This window comes from Dipodomys ordii, unplaced genomic scaffold, assembly GCF_000151885.1.
Source record: "Dipodomys ordii isolate 6190 unplaced genomic scaffold, Dord_2.0 Scaffold20, whole genome shotgun sequence".
Classification (NCBI taxonomy): domain Eukaryota; kingdom Metazoa; phylum Chordata; class Mammalia; order Rodentia; family Heteromyidae; genus Dipodomys; species Dipodomys ordii.
The window spans coordinates 10,630,277-10,648,362 of NW_012267236.1; the positions used below are offsets into that span (position 1 = coordinate 10,630,277).

At 49.1% G+C, this 18,086-nt stretch overlaps 1 protein-coding gene across 1 annotated transcript; it reads right to left on the reverse strand.

Moving 5' to 3' along the window:
• Positions 1–1,034: 1,034 nt before the first annotated feature.
• Positions 1,035–14,913, reverse strand: Mfsd2b (major facilitator superfamily domain containing 2B). Its single transcript, XM_013013622.1, has 14 exons — positions 14,834–14,913; positions 9,398–9,523; positions 7,247–7,371; positions 6,562–6,685; positions 6,182–6,260; positions 5,961–6,091; positions 4,898–4,988; positions 4,683–4,804; positions 4,185–4,268; positions 3,891–3,971; positions 3,625–3,734; positions 3,184–3,327; positions 2,625–2,801; positions 1,035–1,120 (listed from the first exon to the last, which is right to left on the reverse strand). Exons 1-14 carry the CDS (start codon positions 14,906–14,908, stop codon positions 1,096–1,098), a joined length of 1,494 nt encoding a protein of 497 aa, XP_012869076.1. The 5' UTR covers positions 14,909–14,913; the 3' UTR covers positions 1,035–1,095.
• Positions 14,914–18,086: the final 3,173 nt, after the last annotated feature.

Here is an 18,086-nt window from a genome sequence, read left to right on the forward strand (position 1 = left end):
TCAACGAACCTCATATAAAAGATGAAAGCAATGTTGCCATGCTGGAGTTCATTCTGTCAGCTGCACTGTTTCCTTGGTTGTGGAAGCCAAGGCCAAGTTCAATGGGCTAAGGAGTGCAGGATGAGGAAGAAGAGACAAATGGCAAGGGTTGCAGAGACTGGAGATGAGGCAGATCATTTGGAGGAAGAAAAGCTCCTTAGCTGTCCTTTAGGACGACAGTATGCTACACATTTACTCATTGATTGGATTTACTCATTGATTGGATTTACTCATTGATTTGGCAAACCTTTATTCTGCAGGCTCTGAGGATACAGCAGCTTCTCTAATGTGAGGATCTCCACCCCTTCCCCGACCTCAGTCCACACAAGCTACCGTTGCCTGTGCCGCAGGGGCTCAGCTTGGGATCTTGGAAAGGATGGGAGGAGGGCTAGGAAGGTGGCTCAGTGGTAGAGCACTTGCCTTGCAGGCATGAGGCCCTGTGTTCGATTCCTCAGCACCACATAAGCAAAAAGAAAAAAGCCGGAAGTGGCGCTGTGGCTCAAGTAGTAGAGCGCTAGCCTTGGGCTGAAGAGCTGAGGGACAGTGCCCAGGCCCAGAGTTCAGGCCCCACGACCGGACTCAAAAAAAACAAAACCGACCGGACTCAAAAAAAAAAAAGGATGGGAGGAATTTGGCTCCCAGATGGCTTCCCTGGTTGGCGGCAGTATCTGGGACACAGAACCGGTTTTAATGGCACTGGACAGTCTCCCTTCCTCAGGGAATTCAGGCAGCGGGCTGTCCACAGGTGCAAGACATGGCCTCTGTGGAAGATAAGCCCTTTGTTTTTTTTGGGGGAAAAATCTGGTTGGATCTCTCTTCCCTAAAGCCATGCCCTCCGCGCTTTTATGGGAGGGGTGCAGGGTGGAAATCCCCTGGGTGACATCACAGAAAAGTCCACAGTCCAGGGACAACACTTTGTGCTAAGGGCCAGGAAGAGAGAGGGAAAGGGAGAGGGAGGGGGGGAGGGAGAGGAGGGAAAGAGGAGAGAGGGGAGAGAGAGACTTGAAGCCCAGAAGAAGCAGGCTTCTGCTCTGGCGCACAGAAATCCTCTTGAACTTAAGTGAGGCTGTAGCTGGTCCTCCTACAGGCAAGGGAAGACACCAAGCAGAAAGATGGGATGAGACGTGGTCTCCGCCCCGCTACAGAACTCCACTGCAGTTTCAGAGATGGTTCTTACCTTCCAGCAAACTCCACCCCACCCCCAGCACTCTACCCAGTCCTATCAAGCAAGTCCATCCACTGGGCTTCATTGATGGCTCTGAGGCCATAATGAGCACAGAAAAGGCTGCTGCTTCTGTTGCTTACTGCCACACGTCCTGGGGGGGGGGGTGCATGCATACCAGTGCACACTGGGCTAGTCACATTGACCTAGCAGCACAGTCTCTAAGCACCTATTTGGCCCCAGGCTCTGTGCTGGGTGGCTCTTAAGATATAGAAGTAAAATACAGCTTGGGCCCTCAAGATCCCCACATTCTCCTGGAAAAAAAACCAGACAGTGAGCAGATCTCTGTGCAGTGGGATTGGAGCTGTGGTAAAGAAGGGGCAAGGTCAGAGCTCCCAGCAATTGTGGGAAGAAAAGCACCAGTCCCCCGGGGAAGAAGATGGTGGCTTTCACTGACACGGTGACAAGGGAGAAGCTGATGGGGGTTGGGGGAAGATGAGGTTGGTTTAGGATTCCTGGAGACTGCCTGATACACTTAGGGGATGGCAAGGGCAGATGTCCAGGTGAGAGATGGATGTGGATGTGGGCCAGGAAGGCAGGCTGAGGTGGAGGGCAGCTTTATAACGCACCAAATGTGAGGCGCTATAGCGAGGTGCACTCTTTAGGCAGATTGGGCACCCAGGATAATATAGGAGTGAAAGAACGGGATGAGAGGGGGAGCCCTCACATATCCCTATCCACCAGGGTATCTGAGAACAAAGTCTGAGATGGGGAAATAAAGAGCAGAAAACTTTTTTCCCTTCCTGTCTTGGGGCTTGAACTCTGGGCCTGGGCACTGTCCCTCATCTCTTCAGCTCAAGGCTAGCGCTTTACTATACGACTTGAGCCACAGCGCCACTTCTGGTTTTCTGTTGGTTTATTTGGTAAGACTCTCATGGACTTTTCCTGCTGGGACTTGCTTTGAACTGTGTCCTCAGGATTGTAGGCATGAGCCACTGGCACCCGGCTCAGAAAGCATTTTTAAAAACCCAAAGCAAATTGTGTCATTTTGCTCAAGCAAAGGCAGAATATTAGCTGGGCACTGGTGGCTCATGCCTGTAATCCTAGCTACTCACGAGTTTTGAGACCTGAGGATTGAGGTTCAAAGCCAGCCTGGGCAGAAAAGTCCCTGTGAGACTTTTACTTCTAATTAACCACTCAAATATGGGAAGTGATGCTGTGGCTCAAAGTGGTAGGGTGCTAGCCTTGAGCAAAAGAGTTCAGGAACAGTGTCCAGACCCTGAGTTCAAGCCCCACAACTGACCAAAAACAAAAGGGCAGAACATTCAGCTTTGGTCATCCAAGTGTATCTGCAGGCTGGCATTCGTGAGTTCTCCAAGCTTGTAGCTCTTCTTGTGTGTACCCATCTATGCAGGCTGCCCACCTTCGAATGCTTAGCTGGAGGGAGGTGTCCGGGCGTGGCACCTTGGGAGTGGGGCCAACCATGAGGATGCACAGGCCAGTGATGATCATGCAGGTAGGCACGGCACCGATGAGGACCTTGAGGGTGACCACCACCTCCTCTGCCTGCTTGCAGGCACCCACTGTGTACCCTGCAAACCTAGAGACCCCATCCCACCCAAGCCGGTCAGGCCTGCTGAGCCTGATTCCTTGGATGCAGGACTCACAGAGACCCCACCCCACCCCCATCCCGGCATTCCTGAAACTTGGCTTCATTTTCTGGCCAGATGACCCTAATTATGGGGGAGGGGTCTCTCAAGGCCCTCCCCCCTCCAAATGGGTGTAGCCCCCATGAAAGATCCCTCACTTGTGTGGGAGTTTCCTCACAGGAAAACTCAGGAAGGAAATCTCCCTATGTTCCACAGAGCCTGCACCCCGACTCATGGGTAACCCGTAACTAAGTAGTCTATGTGGGCTTTGCCCTCATCTTCCCACACCCCTGGTCTTTTTTGCCTGTGGTCTATTCCAACCCTGGGACTGACTCCAGACTGAGGGTGGAGATGCCCAGGGCGAATGCGCCTGAAAGCTTGGTGAAGAAGACATAGGATGAGTAGAAGATGGTCTCCAGGCCTGGGCCATGCTGGTGCTTCAGCTGGAAATCATCCACCACATCCGGCAGCATGGACCTGCGGACAGGTACATGGAGTGAGCTTTCACAATCCGCTAGAGAGCCAGCAGCCTGTCAGCTCTCTGGGGACACAGACCAAGTTGGAGTCTTCTGCACTCAGAACTGACCCACCACCAGTCAGCGGTATGTGTCCTCTTATTCCCCACCATTCCTGCCCTTAGGGAGGACTACAGAGATTGAGCTTGGGAGCCCATCTCCACGAGTTGGGTAAAGGGAGCTGAGACACAGCGATTGCTGTGAAGGAATGAGATAACCTTTATGGAAGCTCCCTCCCATTTCCCTTCACCCAGCCTACCAGGGTAGCAGCAAGGACAGAGAAATGCTCATGCCAGAGAAGATGGCCACAACATATGCCACAGGTGCTGTGGGCACCGTTGCCAGCAGGATTGCAAAAGGCACCATCACCTGGGGAGAGAGACCCACAAGATAGATGGTCTCAATTCTTTGGCCTTTCATTCACCTGCTCACCCCCTCTTTGTTATTGACAAGCCCTGTGCCAGGGCAGCAGAAGGGTCTCCAGGCGCCCCCCTCCCCCCAGGCCTGGCTTCCTGCCTCACTCACACAGATCCCTAAGGCTGAAGTCTTCTTCCCAAATCGCTGCAGGACCCACTCCCACATCGGGGTGCTCACCATAGCTGCCACCTGCGAGCAGACGGCGTCATCACCCAGGGCCCTGAAGCTGACACTCTCTCCCAGGACCTCAGAGCCGACCTTGTGCTTGCTCCTGGTTTGACCAGTAGCTATGAAACTTTGGCCCTGCCCCCACTTCCACCCTCTGCTGGCATGAGACCAGAAGATTGACCACACATGTCCTTCATTCAAGTCCCCGAGGTACCACCGCCCAGGTCCCCTCACCAGGATGGTTATCACCAGGCTCTGGACATGGTCGTGTAGCCGGGAGGCATGCATGCAGAACAGGACCAGGTAGTTCTGTTCCACCTGAGGGATGGACAGGAAGTGGGCGTGGGCAGGAAACAGTGGAATTTCAGAAGTCCAGGGCAAGGACAGGGGCTCCAATCTGCCTTCTTCTTGGGGACCTTGAACTCAGAATGCTGCCAGTAACGTGGTTACTCTATAGAAGACTCATCCCCAGGCACCATTCCTAGTCCTTACCCAGCCAAGATCAGATGGACCTGGCTCGACTTCAGACAACACTTGAGGAAACCACCACTGGTGAGCCTCTTATAGCACGAGCCCCACCCCGCTCTTTCCTGCCAGGCACTTGTGCCTCTGATCCATGTGCCCTTCTATCACATGAGCCTCAGTAGTGCGATGGCTCACACACAACTGTGAACCTCTGCAGGATCAGCATAGCCAGAGCCAATCAAGTGGTGATCACCCAGCTGGAGATACCTGAACGGCAGCTGAGATGAACAAGAAGGAGAACACTAGAATCAGGTAGGGTGGGTGCCGAGCAGTGAGGCCCAGCCCAGCCAGGAAGCTCACGCCGTGGCCTGAGGCTGCGGTAGAGGGGTCTGCAACAAAGGAAGGGATGACTTAGCTTGAAGAAAGTTCAAGAGGAGCCCTGTCCAGCTTCTGCCTCCCAACCCTTCAATGTACCGCCATACCTGGCTTTTCCTTCACACCAAGGCCCAGCAAAGTACCACAGACGGGGTAAGTCACTGCAACCACTGCAGCTGCAATGGTGTAGAGACGAGTCTGCAGAACAGGGCAGAACTGGACTGTGAGTAATGTCTCCGACCCATAAAGGCAAGGCAAAAGTACCCCCAATGGGAACCAAGGGAGCCTCAGCCAAAACCTAAGGATACCTGTATCTCCTACCCAGAAAGGAAGCATGGAAGGGTCAGAGTGCTCGCTAGTCTGACTTAGCAAACAACCACTGCAGTGGGATGCATGATGACCCAGATGAATCCAGAAAACAAAAAATGGCTCAGGGAAAATACAGAGGTAATATAAAGACATTTGAAAACCTGCCAGGGGCTGGGCAGTAATCCTAGCTACTGGAGAGGCAGAAGCACGAGAATGAAGAGTTGGAGGGTAGCTGGGATACATGGTGAGACTGTCTCAAATGAAAAGAAAGAAATAAAGAAAAAAAAAAGGCCAGGGACTGGTGGCTCACACTTACAATTCTAGCTACTCAGAAGGCTGAGATCTGAGGATCACAGTTCAAAGCCAGCCTGGGCAGGAAAGTCTGTGAGACTCTTATCTCCAATAAACCACCAGAAAAGCAGAAGTGGCGCTGTGGCTCAAGTGGTAGAGTGCTTGCCTTGAACTGAAGAGCTCAGGGACAGTGCCCAGGCCCAGAGTTCAAGCCCCACGACCCACAAAAAGAAAAAAAAAGAGAAATTCAAGCGGTGGGTTATATTGGTACAGGAAAGAGACGGGGCGCGCAGGGCTCTGGCGTCCCCTTCCTGCCCTGCCTAGTGTCATGCCCCACGCATCCCTTACCTGGGGTGGGCCTCCTCCCCCGGACACGGCCTGCCCACCTGTTGGCTTATGTTATGTCAAGAAGGAACCAGAGGAGGAAGGTTTAACAGAGGATGGGCCTGGACTTGGGGCTCATAAACTCAGCTAGAGAAGCAGAGAGGAAGAGATGGGGGGCAGGAGAAAGGCCCCCTGGGGGAAGGAGGCAACCCTGTGGAGCAGGTCCTGGTCACCTCAGGTACTTACTGTGTCTGGGGACACAGTCACAGGCCGGGAGACCACAGTGTCCTCACATTGCTGGGACTTGTTGGCACCAGACACGATTAATCCGTGGACAGTGGCTCCAACCAGCGTCCCTATCATCTCCATGGTCATCCCTAGGGGCAGCATGCACAAGGTGACAGAGCCAGCTGCGCCTATCACAAGGGCAGCACCCCCCCACCCTGACCCCCCAGCGTCTCACTCACGGTATGTGGTGGCAGAGTCCCGCTCTCTGGGGCTGGGGGTGAGGATCATAGTGAGGGCTGTGTAGGGTACCTGGAAGAACTGGGGTGGCCCGGCCAAGCTTACGATGGCCCCCATCACCAAGATCATTGAGAGCAGGGCCCCCGCCCTGCCACGAGAAGGCTCCCCTGTTCCATTCCATCACACAGGTGCAAGATTGCTACACTGTTCAGAGTTACAGGTTAAAAGGCTAGAGCGGGCATCTGGCCCTGAGTAGGCCTAGTGATGCTAAAGCCACAGGCGCTGGTGGGCAGGTGAAGACAGTGGGTGGATCTTATCGCTCAAGTAGGGGCGACAGTGGAGCTTATCAGAACCAGGCTCAGTAAAGGAGGCCCCTGCTTACCGTAGATAGGGCCTGGAATAAGCAGTAGAAGGAGGTATACCAGAGGCCACGCAGGCTGATGAAGGGGGGCAGGAACCACAGGAAGAAGTAGGCCAGGGCGATGAAGGGCATGCAGCCCATTACCCTGCAGAAGCCCAGTTGTACAGAGCTTGCAGCACCAGGACAAAGTGCAAAGAACCAGCGAGGAGCCAGCTCATCCTCTGTCCTTTGGAAAGCTCGGGGCTGTGGCTTTCAGGGTGGGAGCCATGGAGATGGGGGAAAATGAGGGTAGTGGGAAAAGGGATAAAGGGATTCCTCACTGGCACTTGGGTGGTACCATTCCCTGTATTCAAGACACTGGGGGACTCAGAGTGTAATTCAGTGGTATAGAGTTTGGTCAAGCCCTGATTTCAATATGCCAGCAGGTAGGAGGAAGGTAGAAGACACCAGAACACAGCCTGTACCTTCTCTAAAGACCTTCTATAGGCTCCAGCCCAGCCTGATCACACTGAGCCCCCGGCCTCTGTGAGGAGAGTCTCTGAACTACAACATGATTCCCAGTCTAACCCAGTGCAGCTACTACACTGTCCACTCCTGACCCCTAGCACTCACAGGTGTCCACTAGGAACTGTGGACAAGCTGTGACAAGCAGGGACAAGATCAGGGTGGGGAATACCAGCATCTTAAGGACCAAGTGGCTGCTCACCAGGGCATGAGTCGTCCAGACCCTGTCCTCCTGCTTCTGTTGATTAAGAAGCCAGCCACAGGGTCGGCCACTGCCCCAGACACCTTCCCTGCGAACAGGACAAGTGATGCTTGTGCAGCAGGGATCTGAAACACACAGGGAGGGGAACTATAGCCAGGACTCTGAAGAGTCAGGTGATTCAGATCGGGGAACCCATGTGGGGCTAGAGACATGGTAGGAAGGGCTGCCGGCCTCCTGCAGGACACTAACCCTGGAGGCTCTGAAGGGCATCTGCAGAGAAGAAAGGGGCTGGAGGAGGGAGCTAACAGCTCCATGCTGCACTTTGCCATAACTAATCTATCCAGTCACTTGTAGAGAAAATCCAGGAGGCCCTATTTGAAGTTGACTTCTTGCTTCACAATAAAAATAACCAATTGGGCGGGGCACGGATGGCTCATATTGTAATCCTAGCTACTCAGGAGGCTGAGATCTGAGGATTGTGGTTTGAAGCCAGCCCAGGCAAGAAAGTCCATGAGAAAAAAAAAAAGCTGGAAGTGGAGCTGTGGCTCAAGTGGTAGAGTGTTAGCCTTAAGCAAGAAAGCTCAGGGAGAGAACTCAGGTCCTGAATTCAAGCCATAGGACTGGCACGCACGTGTGTGTGTGTGTGTGTGTGTGTGTGTGTGTGTGTGTGTGTACACACACACACAGTGTCCAATTGGTTTTTCTGGCTGTATACATGAAAAACATTCAAGTAGTACAGAAAAACTGCCTCAGGCAACTGGTAGAAGCATTCTGATAATCCTCTTTTCATGCATTTATGTGCATTTGACATTTATACTTTTATATAAATGGGATCAGATCAGTATCATTTTAAAAAAAAGGTCATTTATTTGGGTTTTAGCTGTGTCTCAAGTAGTAGAGTGCAATGCCTAGCAAGTGCAAAACCCTGAGTTCAAAACCATAGTACTGCCAAAAAAAGGGAAAAAAAGAATGCACTAAACAATTTCATTCTTGTCCAGTGCTGGTGGCTAATGCCTATAATCCTAGTGACTAAAGAGGCTAAAATCTGAGGATTGTGGTTTGAAGCCAGCTAGGCAGGAAAGTCTGTGAAACTCATCTCCAATTAACTACCAAAAAAGCTAGAAGTGAGGCGGTAGCTCCGTAGTAGTGAGCTAACCTTAAACACAAAAGCTCAGGGACAATGCCTAGACTCTGAGTTCAAGCCTCAGGACCAACGTGCGCGCGCGTGCGCGCACACACACACACACACACACACACACACTTCATTCTTTCTTACTTTCCATCTTCCCCCATTCCATCTAATGACCAACATTAACAACCTAGCTTATGCCCTTCTGTACTTTCATATTTTAATGATATATAGACACATACACACATGCACACATGCATGCCCACATGCATGTGCATGTATACACACACACATTGAACATGTCTTTGTTTTACTAAAATGGGATCACTTTTCTTTTTTTTGTCGGTTGTAGGGCTTGAACTCTGAGCCTGGGTGCTGTCCCTGAGCTCTTCAGTTCAAGGCTAGCGCTCTACCACTTGGGCCACAGCGCCACTTCTGGCTTTTTCTGCTTATGTGGTGCTGAGGAACCCAGGGCCTCATGCATGCGAGGCAAATGCTCTACCACTAAGCCACCTTCCCAGCCTTCTCACTAGCTTTTCTTTTGACAGAACATCATGGAAATTCTTCTAAGTTAATTGGTCTAGATCATTCTTTTTTTTTTTCTACCAGTCCTGGGGCTTGAACTCAGGACCTGGGCACTGTCCCTGAGCTGCTTTTGCTTAAGGCTAGCACTCTACCACCTGAGCCACAGCACCACTTCTGGCTTTTTCTGTTTATGTGGTACTGAGGAATCAAACCCAGGGTTTCACGCATGCTAGGCAAGCACTCTACCACTAAGTCACACTCCCAGCCCTAGATCATTCTTTTGAATGACTGCACCATGAGTGTTTACACTTTCTCATTTCCCACTGCAATAAGCATCCATAAGGAGATTGCCTTCCATTGTGGTTTTGTTCTTGTTATTAGGCCTGACTCAAGGGCATCTATTTAGGATGTTGGCAGTGGAACTGTAGGTGAGAGAGGAAAGACCCTACACCAAAGAAGATGTGAGCCGGGGGCTCTGGGCTGCTGCCCATACTCACCTGTGCCACATCAAGCAGGAATGGCTGCAGGTAGAAGGCTGAAGCACCGGAAGCCACCTGGTTGGGGACTCCACCAATCCCATAGCACACCTTTGTACAGAATGAGAGGCGACCAGCTCTGCTGTCCTGTGGGGAGACAGAACAACTAGCTTCTAACTCCACAGACTCAAAACACACCTCATGGTTTCTGTAAGCACCTGAGGTCGCTCTGATCTCCTAAGGACTTGTCTAGCAACCTTGAGCCCCTAGGAGGGAAGATACTACCAAGGGGAATGAGAATTAAAAAAAAAGATTATACATCTCTAAACCATGACCTCTAACCTTTTCTAGGGAGAAGTTCTTCCAAACGTTTATTTCCCTCCATGCCTCCTGTTGCAGCCTGCATTATGTACTGAGTGCAATCAAAGTGAACAGTGGGTCAAAAGACCTAGGCTTGGGTTCTTTCTTTGCTATCTACTGTCTATGTAACCTGTGTGTGTGTGTACACATGCGCACCAGTGCTGGGACTTGAAATCAAGACCTGTCTGTTAGCTTTTACACTCTACTAGTTGAGCTCTACTTCTAGCTTTATGGCAGTCCTGGTTGGCTTTGAATCACAATCCTTAGATCTCAGCCACCTGAGTAGCTAGGATTACCCAGGAGCTCCCAGCAACTAGGCTCCTGGGTAACCTTGAATAACTCATTATCTTTGCAATTCTTGTTTTCCTCTTCTGTCAACTGCAGTATCACTGCTAACCTCACAAAGTTGTGATGAGGAAACAAGGCAGTGGCCCTGAGAATTGAGTATTAAATGTTCCTGACTTTTGCAAACGAGCTGTTGAATCATTGATAGCCTGAATCAGCGATGGTGAGAGCACACAGAAGTCAGCCAACATTATCAAGCAGAACTTTTTTCCTTTCTCTTCCTGGAAAGACTGTTTATCAGTCTACTACTGACACAAGTAATGTTTATAAGCCTGAAGTGTACATCTATCATAGGCCCTAAGCCATGCAGTGAACTCTGGGGTATTGATTACTTTCTAACAGCTTGACAAGCATGTGGGCTTAGCCTGGGGCATGGTGAGTGTAGCTCCTTGCAGCCTACCCCATGGCCCAAACCAACTTTTAACCAGTTTGTCTCCATTGTCCATCTGCCTCAGGGCTCAAATCCCAGGCTCATCTTTGATTTATCTTTTCAATTCCTATCTCTTTTTTTTTTTTTGGAGTAGATACTAGGAATTGAACTCAGGGCCTTGCATTATTGCTTGGCTTTTTCACTCAAGGTTGGCATTGTACCATTTGAACCACACTTCCACCTCTGACAGTTTGCTGTATAATCAATCTCTAATTAATTAATTGGAGGTAAGAATCTCTTGGATTTGCCTGTGTAGGCTGGCTTTGGACCTTCGTCCTCAGATGTCAACCTTCTGATTAGCTGGGAGGCATAAGCCACCAGTACCTGACTCCAACTCCCATTGGGTTTATCAGTGACAGTCTCCTAAAGCTTCTTTGCTTCTGCTTTTGTTCCCTAGGTTCAACTTTCTACCCATCAGCCAGTGGTGCTTTAATAATGTAAATTAGATCAAGTCAGTTCTCTGCTTAAAGCCCCCTATTACAGTTAAAATGAAACTCTAAATTCCAAGACCTTGCTATGCCTACTGGAGCTGACCCAGTCTCCGCTTTCTTACCTGGTACATTCAAATAGCTCTCCTGGGAGCTTTCATCACCATCATTCGAAGTGATCAACTGTAGTTGTTGTCTTTACTTCTCATTTCTTTGGCTTTGAAGGCTCTTTGTGTGTGTGTGTGTGTGTGTGTGTGTTGTGTGTTGTGTGTTGTGTGTACTGAGGCTTAAATTCAAGGCTGGGGTATTGTTCCTTAGTTTTTTCACTCAAGTCTTTAACTCTATCACTTGAGCAACACCTCCATTTTTAGCTTTTTGCTGGTTAATTGGAGATAAGAGTTTCATGAACTCTCCTGCCTGGGATGGCTTTGAACCTTGATCGTCAGCTTGATCTTCTAAGTAGCTAGGATTGCAGGAATGAGTCACTGGCACCTGGCTTCTGTGTCTTCAAAAAGTTGACTCCTGTCATTCAGGTATGAGTTTAAATGCTAAGTCTTCAGAAGCGTTCCCTGGTTATAAAGTCTCTCAGCTCTACTTCCTGTCTGGTACATTCTCATTCTCATTCCTACCTCTCCTTACCAGGATGTAAGCTCTCTGAGGCTATCAACTAACTTTCATTTGTCATGATGCCTCCAGTCCCTAGAACAATGCTTGGCATATAGTATGCTCCATGAGGATGCTATGAAGTGATATTTCAAAAGATTCTAGGAGTTGGACACTAGTGGGTCATACCTAGCTACTCAGGAGGCTGAGATCTGAGGATCACAGTTCAAAGCCAGCCCCTGCAGGAAAGTCTGTGAGACTCTTTTTTTGGGGGGGGGGTCCAGTCGTGGGGCCTGAACTCTGGGCGCTCTACCACTTGAGCTGCAGCGCCACTTCTGGCTTTTTTTCTTTTTGCTTATGTGGTGCTGAGGAATTGAACCCAGGGCCTCATGCATGCAAGACAAGCACTCTACCACTGAGCCACCTTCCCAGCCCATAGAGACTCTTATCTCCTATAAATTACTTAGAAAAAAAACTGGAAGTGGCATTGTAGCTCAAGTGGTAGAGTGCTAGTCTTGAGAGAAAAGGCTCAGGGACAGCGCCCAGACCCTGAGTTCAAGCTACACTCCGCCCTCACACACCAATGCTCACGAAAGATGCTGGGAATTCTTCTTTCTCATCTTTAGTTTGAGGGTGGAATTGAATGTGGGGTTTTCCTGCCCAGTTTAGTATCTTATAGATACCACAGGCAGGGTCTTTATGAAGGCAAGGTCTTTCCAGATAAGGTTTATCACACCCTTTACATACTCTTCCTACCCACAGGAGAAAACCACACTCAATGCAGGATGTGTTCTTTTCTGACATTTGTGTATTATTTCAGCTTCCAGGAAAGCTTGATAGGCAGAATCCAGCATGACAGCCCCACTCAAATAATGGGTCTCTTGTTTCCCCCTAAATGGGCCTCCTAGGTTAGACAGAGCATAGAAAGCCTAAAGAAATTGCAGCTGGAACAAGGGATAGAACATATAGTTGTGGAGTCTCCAAAAGGACAATGTTACCTACATAAATCAACAGTCCTTCCCAGTCAGTCTTATAGTCAGACAAACTAGCAAGGTGACCCCTTTGCTGAGCTTGGGTTTCCTCACTTGTAATAAGGCACTTCATAGAGCTGTTAGGATTAAATGCTGACACATTATTCTGAACAATATTCTTTTTCTCTCGCCATTCATTTCACCCTAAAATTCAAAATTTCTCTGGAAATGAGAGTTCCCAGAGGCCCACCCCAACCTCTCTCTGCTCCTCTGCCCCACCCCTTACCATACCCCAGGTCTGCTTGTAAAGAGATAAAGTCTCAAGCTGTTGCCAGAACTTTTGACCTTCAGGGGTCTTCCTATCTAGCCTCCTGGGTAGTTGGAACTACAGGAAGGTGCCATGGCACCCAGCTCTCTCACTTTCTTTGTAGGAGGCCAAAATCCTTTTATAGATCTTGACAGTAAACAGTCAAATGAAGAGGGACTGGGGTGATGGTCAGCTGACACTACAGAATGCCTTGTCTACTGGGGTGAGGTAGATGTTAAATTAAGGTTAACAACCCAGAGCCCCCCAGCACAGCCAAGGAGCCAACATGAGCCTCAGGCCCAGGAGCCCTTCTGGGTTCTCACCTGTCTCTTTCCTGGCCTCTGGAGCCAAGTGCCAGGGAAGGAGGCTAGGGCTAAGCACAAGAGCTGCCTGGAGCCTGGGAAAGCCGAATACACCTGTCTGTACTCTGTCTGCTAGGGCAAAGCCCTCGGGGAGGGCCTGAGACAAGAGCTCTAGACTGGGGGTCAGGATGCTCGAGACCCCCCTTGACCTCGCCTGAAGTTGAGTGCATTTGTCAAATTCCTTCATTTGGCTGGGTTGGGCTTCCTGCGCTTTTCTCTTGGGGCATCCCCATATCCTTTTTTTTGGGGGGGGTCCAGTCGTGGGGCCTGAACTCTGGGCCTGGGTGCTGTCCCTCAGCTCTTCAGCTCAAGGTTAGCACTCTACCACTTGAGCCACAGCACCACTTCTGCTTTTTTCTTTTTGCTTACGTGGTGCTGAGGAATCGAACCCAGGGCCTCATGCATGCAAGGCAAGCGCTCTACCACTGAGCCACCTTCCCAGCTCTGCATTTTCAATTTTTTAAAGTTATGCACATTGTTACAGGTAAATTTCCCTTTATGTCATAATAATATAGTGGCAATAACAAGGAAAGCAATCATAATATTTCTTCTTGTAAGATGCTTATTGAAACTTTCATATTTGTTCTAAGTATTTATTTTAATCTTCATTACTGCTGTGATTTAAGAATTTCATGGGTGGTGGGAGGGGGGGAGTATGGGAAGGGATGGGAAGGGGAAACAAAGAGGAGGCAACAATGCTTGATAAGAAATGTACTGGTTATCTTGCCCATGTAATTGTAACTCCTCTGTGTGGTATTCTCACAATAAAAAAAAATTTTTTTTAAAGAATTTCATTACCCCCACTTTATTAGTGAGCAAATTAAAGCTTTTAGAATTTAATTTATTTTCCAAACTTACACAACTAAGTCTAGGTTTCTGGACACAAAGTCTGTAGTAGTCATTTTTTTTTATCCATACCTTTAGTTTACTACACATGTCCTGAAACAGTCTATGGAAATGTCACTAAAGAAAACATCATAGGAAGTGTTGCTGTGGCTCAAGCGGTAGAGTGCTGGCCTTGAGCTGAAGAGCACAGGGACAGCGCCTAAGCCCAGAGTTCAAGCCCCACGACTGACAAAAAAAGAAAAAAGAAAAGAAAACATCATAGTTCTTGCAGCTACTCTTTACACAGTTTCATCTCAGACAACATATTAATGCAACAAATCGTTAAAATTCAGTTTTTCAATAGTATACGTTTCTTGCAATTGTTCCTTTTAATGATTATTCTTAGTTTACATTTGTGTTAGCAATTCTGAGCTAATTCATTAACATTTCTGTCTCAAATTTTATACCCCTACAAATCTCTGAAGGTATTGATGCATGCTTGTGAAAAGAATGCATGCTATAACTCAAAGGTAACAACAAAAATGCAAATTCAATAGATACAAGCAGCAAAACACCAACAACCTGAAGGTATAGTTGCTGTGATAAATTGTCCCCAGATACTAGGTAAGTATCTGCCAAGACACAAAGGCCACGGACCACTAACTGGTTCCAAGTTTGAGGCACAGGTGTGCTTTGAAGAATGCACAGTAGGAGAGTAAACGGATTTCTGTAAGGATCATGATAACTAATTTCAATATCATAATACATTTCATCTCCCCTCTTCTGGGACCCCTTTCCCTCCCCTCCCCACCTCCCCAGGACTCACTGATCCTGGCTCTTCGCGGCGCTGCGTCTCCACAGGTGGGACGGTGGTGGGTTCTGGGGATGTGGATGCAGCCATGGCGTGCAGCAACTAGGCTCTATCTGCAGCGGTGGCCCAGCCGGGGCCTCCAAGGCACCCGGGGAAGGGGGTGTGTCCCTGGGAAGGGGGCGTGTCTCCAAGGCCACACCCCTGCTCCAGCAGCTCGCGGGACACTACCGGGGAGAGGGTGGTTTCGGTCGTCCGGGGGGCAGCTGGCCCAGGGCCGACCATGTTCGGGGGAGAACAGCAAGTGCCAGCGATGTGACCCGGGTGGAGCCCTGCAGCGACATTCCAGGGCTGAGAACCGGGAAAAAAACCGAAGCAACCGAATGCACTGGTTTGTATGTATGATCACCGGACACGCTTTTGAACTGCGGATCCAACAGCAGATTTCCCAAGCCCCGGTTTTCCACCTGTCACACAGGCCAGGGGCCCAAGCGCCGGGCAGTGGAAGCACGCACAGTGCCGGGGAATATATCCCACCCGGAAAGGGCCTTCACACGCAAGTATGGGCTGGCAAGGTGCTCAGGGGGTAGAGTGCTAGCCGAGCACGCAGGAAGCCCTGGGCTCCATCCCTCAGAACCACACACACAGAAAAGGCTGGAAGTGGCGCTGTGGCTCAAGTGGTAGAGTAAAAAGAAGCTCAGGGACAGTGCCCAGCTCCCTGATTTGTTAGGTCTTTACCTAACTCCAACGTCCAAGGAAGTTTGGGTTCTGATTAACTCACTTTTAGGGTAGACTCAGGTCTCAGTAATGCTGGGAGCAATTGCTTTTTCTCAGGCCACTCCCAGCTTTCTGAGGCAGAGAATGGCATTCCAATTCTCTTTATCAGACCTCAGGGCTCAGCATTCACAGATTCCCACAGGCTGGGAATGTGGCTTAGTGGTAGACTGCTTGCCTAGCATACATGAAGCCCTGGGTTGGTTTCCTCAGTACCAGATAAATAGAAAAAGCCAGAAGTGACACTATGGCTCAGGTGGTAGAGCGCCAGCCTTGAGCAAAAGAAGCTCAGAGACAGTGCCTAGGTCCTAAGATCAAGCCCAAGGATTGAAAAAAAAAAAAAAAAGCATTGTAGGCCTCATGGTAGGCTATAGCTTTAAACGCTTCAAAAACAATAGAAGCAAATCTTTGTGACATTAGGTTAGCCACAGTTGTTCTTGAAGACACCACATTATGTATGTATATTGTAAGGGTTGCTGAAAGGAAACTCCCACGTGCTTCAAGGAAAGACGGTTTATTGAGCAGGGCAGAGAGTAAACTTCCAGCCATACAAAATGGAGGTGTGTGGGGGCGGTCAAGCAAGATATTATATGGGGGAGGGCGTGAGAGGGAGTGTGGCCACAGGGGAAGCAGAGGTAACCTGACTCTGGGTGCCCTCCCACTGCACCGGGGCATGCCAGGATTGCACGTGGGTTACAGGTGCTGGGTGGGGACCAGGATGCAAGGGAGAGAACCAAGGGAAGGGGCCTAACGTGTGTGGTGTTGGTTGTGGGGCTTGAACTCTGGGCCTGGGTGCTGCCCCTCAACTCTTCAGCCCAAGGCTAGAGCTCTACCACTTGAGCCACAGCGCCATTTCTGATTTTCTGAGTGGTTTATTGAAGTCTTGTGGACTTTCCTGGCCAGGCTGGCTTTGAACCTCAAGCCTCAGATCTCAGCCTCCTGAGTAGCAAGGATTACAAAACCATTGACTCATACAACTCACTTTTTTGAGACAGGGTCTCATTATAGCCAAATTTGGTCTAGAAACTACTGTGAAGCCCATGCTGTCTCAAACAAATAAAAATTAAACGGCAAGGGTGACATTGTCCAAAAAGAAATGTACTCTTTACCTGACTTAGCTATAATTTTTCTGTATATCAGCTTTACAATACTTAAAAAAAAAAAGAAAAAGGAAAGGGCTGGGAACAAGGCTTAGTGGTAGAATGGTTGTCTAGCATGCATGAAGCCCTGGGTTTGATTCCTCAGTACCACATAAATGAAAAAAGCTGGAAGTGGCACTGTTGCTCAAGTGGCAGAGTGCTACTCTTGAGCACAGAGAGGCTCAGGACAATGCTCAGGCCCTGAGTTCAAGCCCCAGGACTGACAAAACAAACAACCCACCCAATAAACAACAACAAAAAACCAGCAAAGGTTTGTTTTGGCTGTCTTGGAAGTTTGGGTAGATGATCAGTTGGCATGTTGCTTTTGTGCTGGGGTAAGGTAGCACAGCATTGTGAAAGTGTGTGGTGGAAGCTGTACATCTCATGGCAGCAGAGAGCAAAAGGAGATTGCATCCCAGTATCTGCGTAAAGGACAATCCTCCAGTGATCTAACTTCTCCACCAGGCCTCAGTTCCTGAAGGTTCCACCTCCTAATAGCACCATGTGCTGGGGACTAAGCCTTCAACACATGGGTGTTGGAGGGTGCAAATCCCAACTATAGCACACACTAAATGTATCTGAAAGCATATGCACTAAATTTACTAGTGGTCCCTTTTGAATGACGGAATAACAGATGACTTAAAGATTCCTTTTGAATATTCACCTGTGCTAAAGAATACATTTAAAACAAATGACAAGCCGGGTGCCGGTGGCTCACGCCTGTAATCCTAGCTACTCAGGAGGCTGAGATCTGAGAATTGCAGTTCAAAGCCAGCCCGGGCAGGAAAGACCATGAGACTCCTATCTCCAATAAACCACTAGAAAACCGGAAGTGGCGCTGTAGCTCAAGTGGTAGAGCGCTCGCCTTGAGCTGAAGAGCTGAGGGACAGCCCCAGGCCCAGAGTTCAAGCCCCATGACCGACAAAAGTAAAAAAATAAAAAATAAATAAAAAAAAATGACAAAGAGTCAAACACTAATCTATGGAATAAGCCATTTCTTTTATTTGAGGATTTGGTGTGACGAACAATTCTTTTACCTAATACTTTAGAAGAGAATGAGCAAAGGAGGAAATCCCACTAACAAGCTGTCATGACAGTTTATCTCAGGACATAAAGGATGGATGGATGAATGAAAGGATGATTGACTGATTTTGATGGTACCGGGGTTTGAGATCAAGGTCATGCTTGTTAGGCAGGTACTCTAGCATGTGAGCCATGCTCCTAGCTCTGTTTTAGGTTTTTGAGTCAACATTTTAGCTCAGGCTGTCCTTGAATTTATGATGTTCTGGACTTTTAAGTGCTGAGATTATAGGCATGTGCCACCATGCTCAGCATAAAGGATGACTAAAAAAATAAAC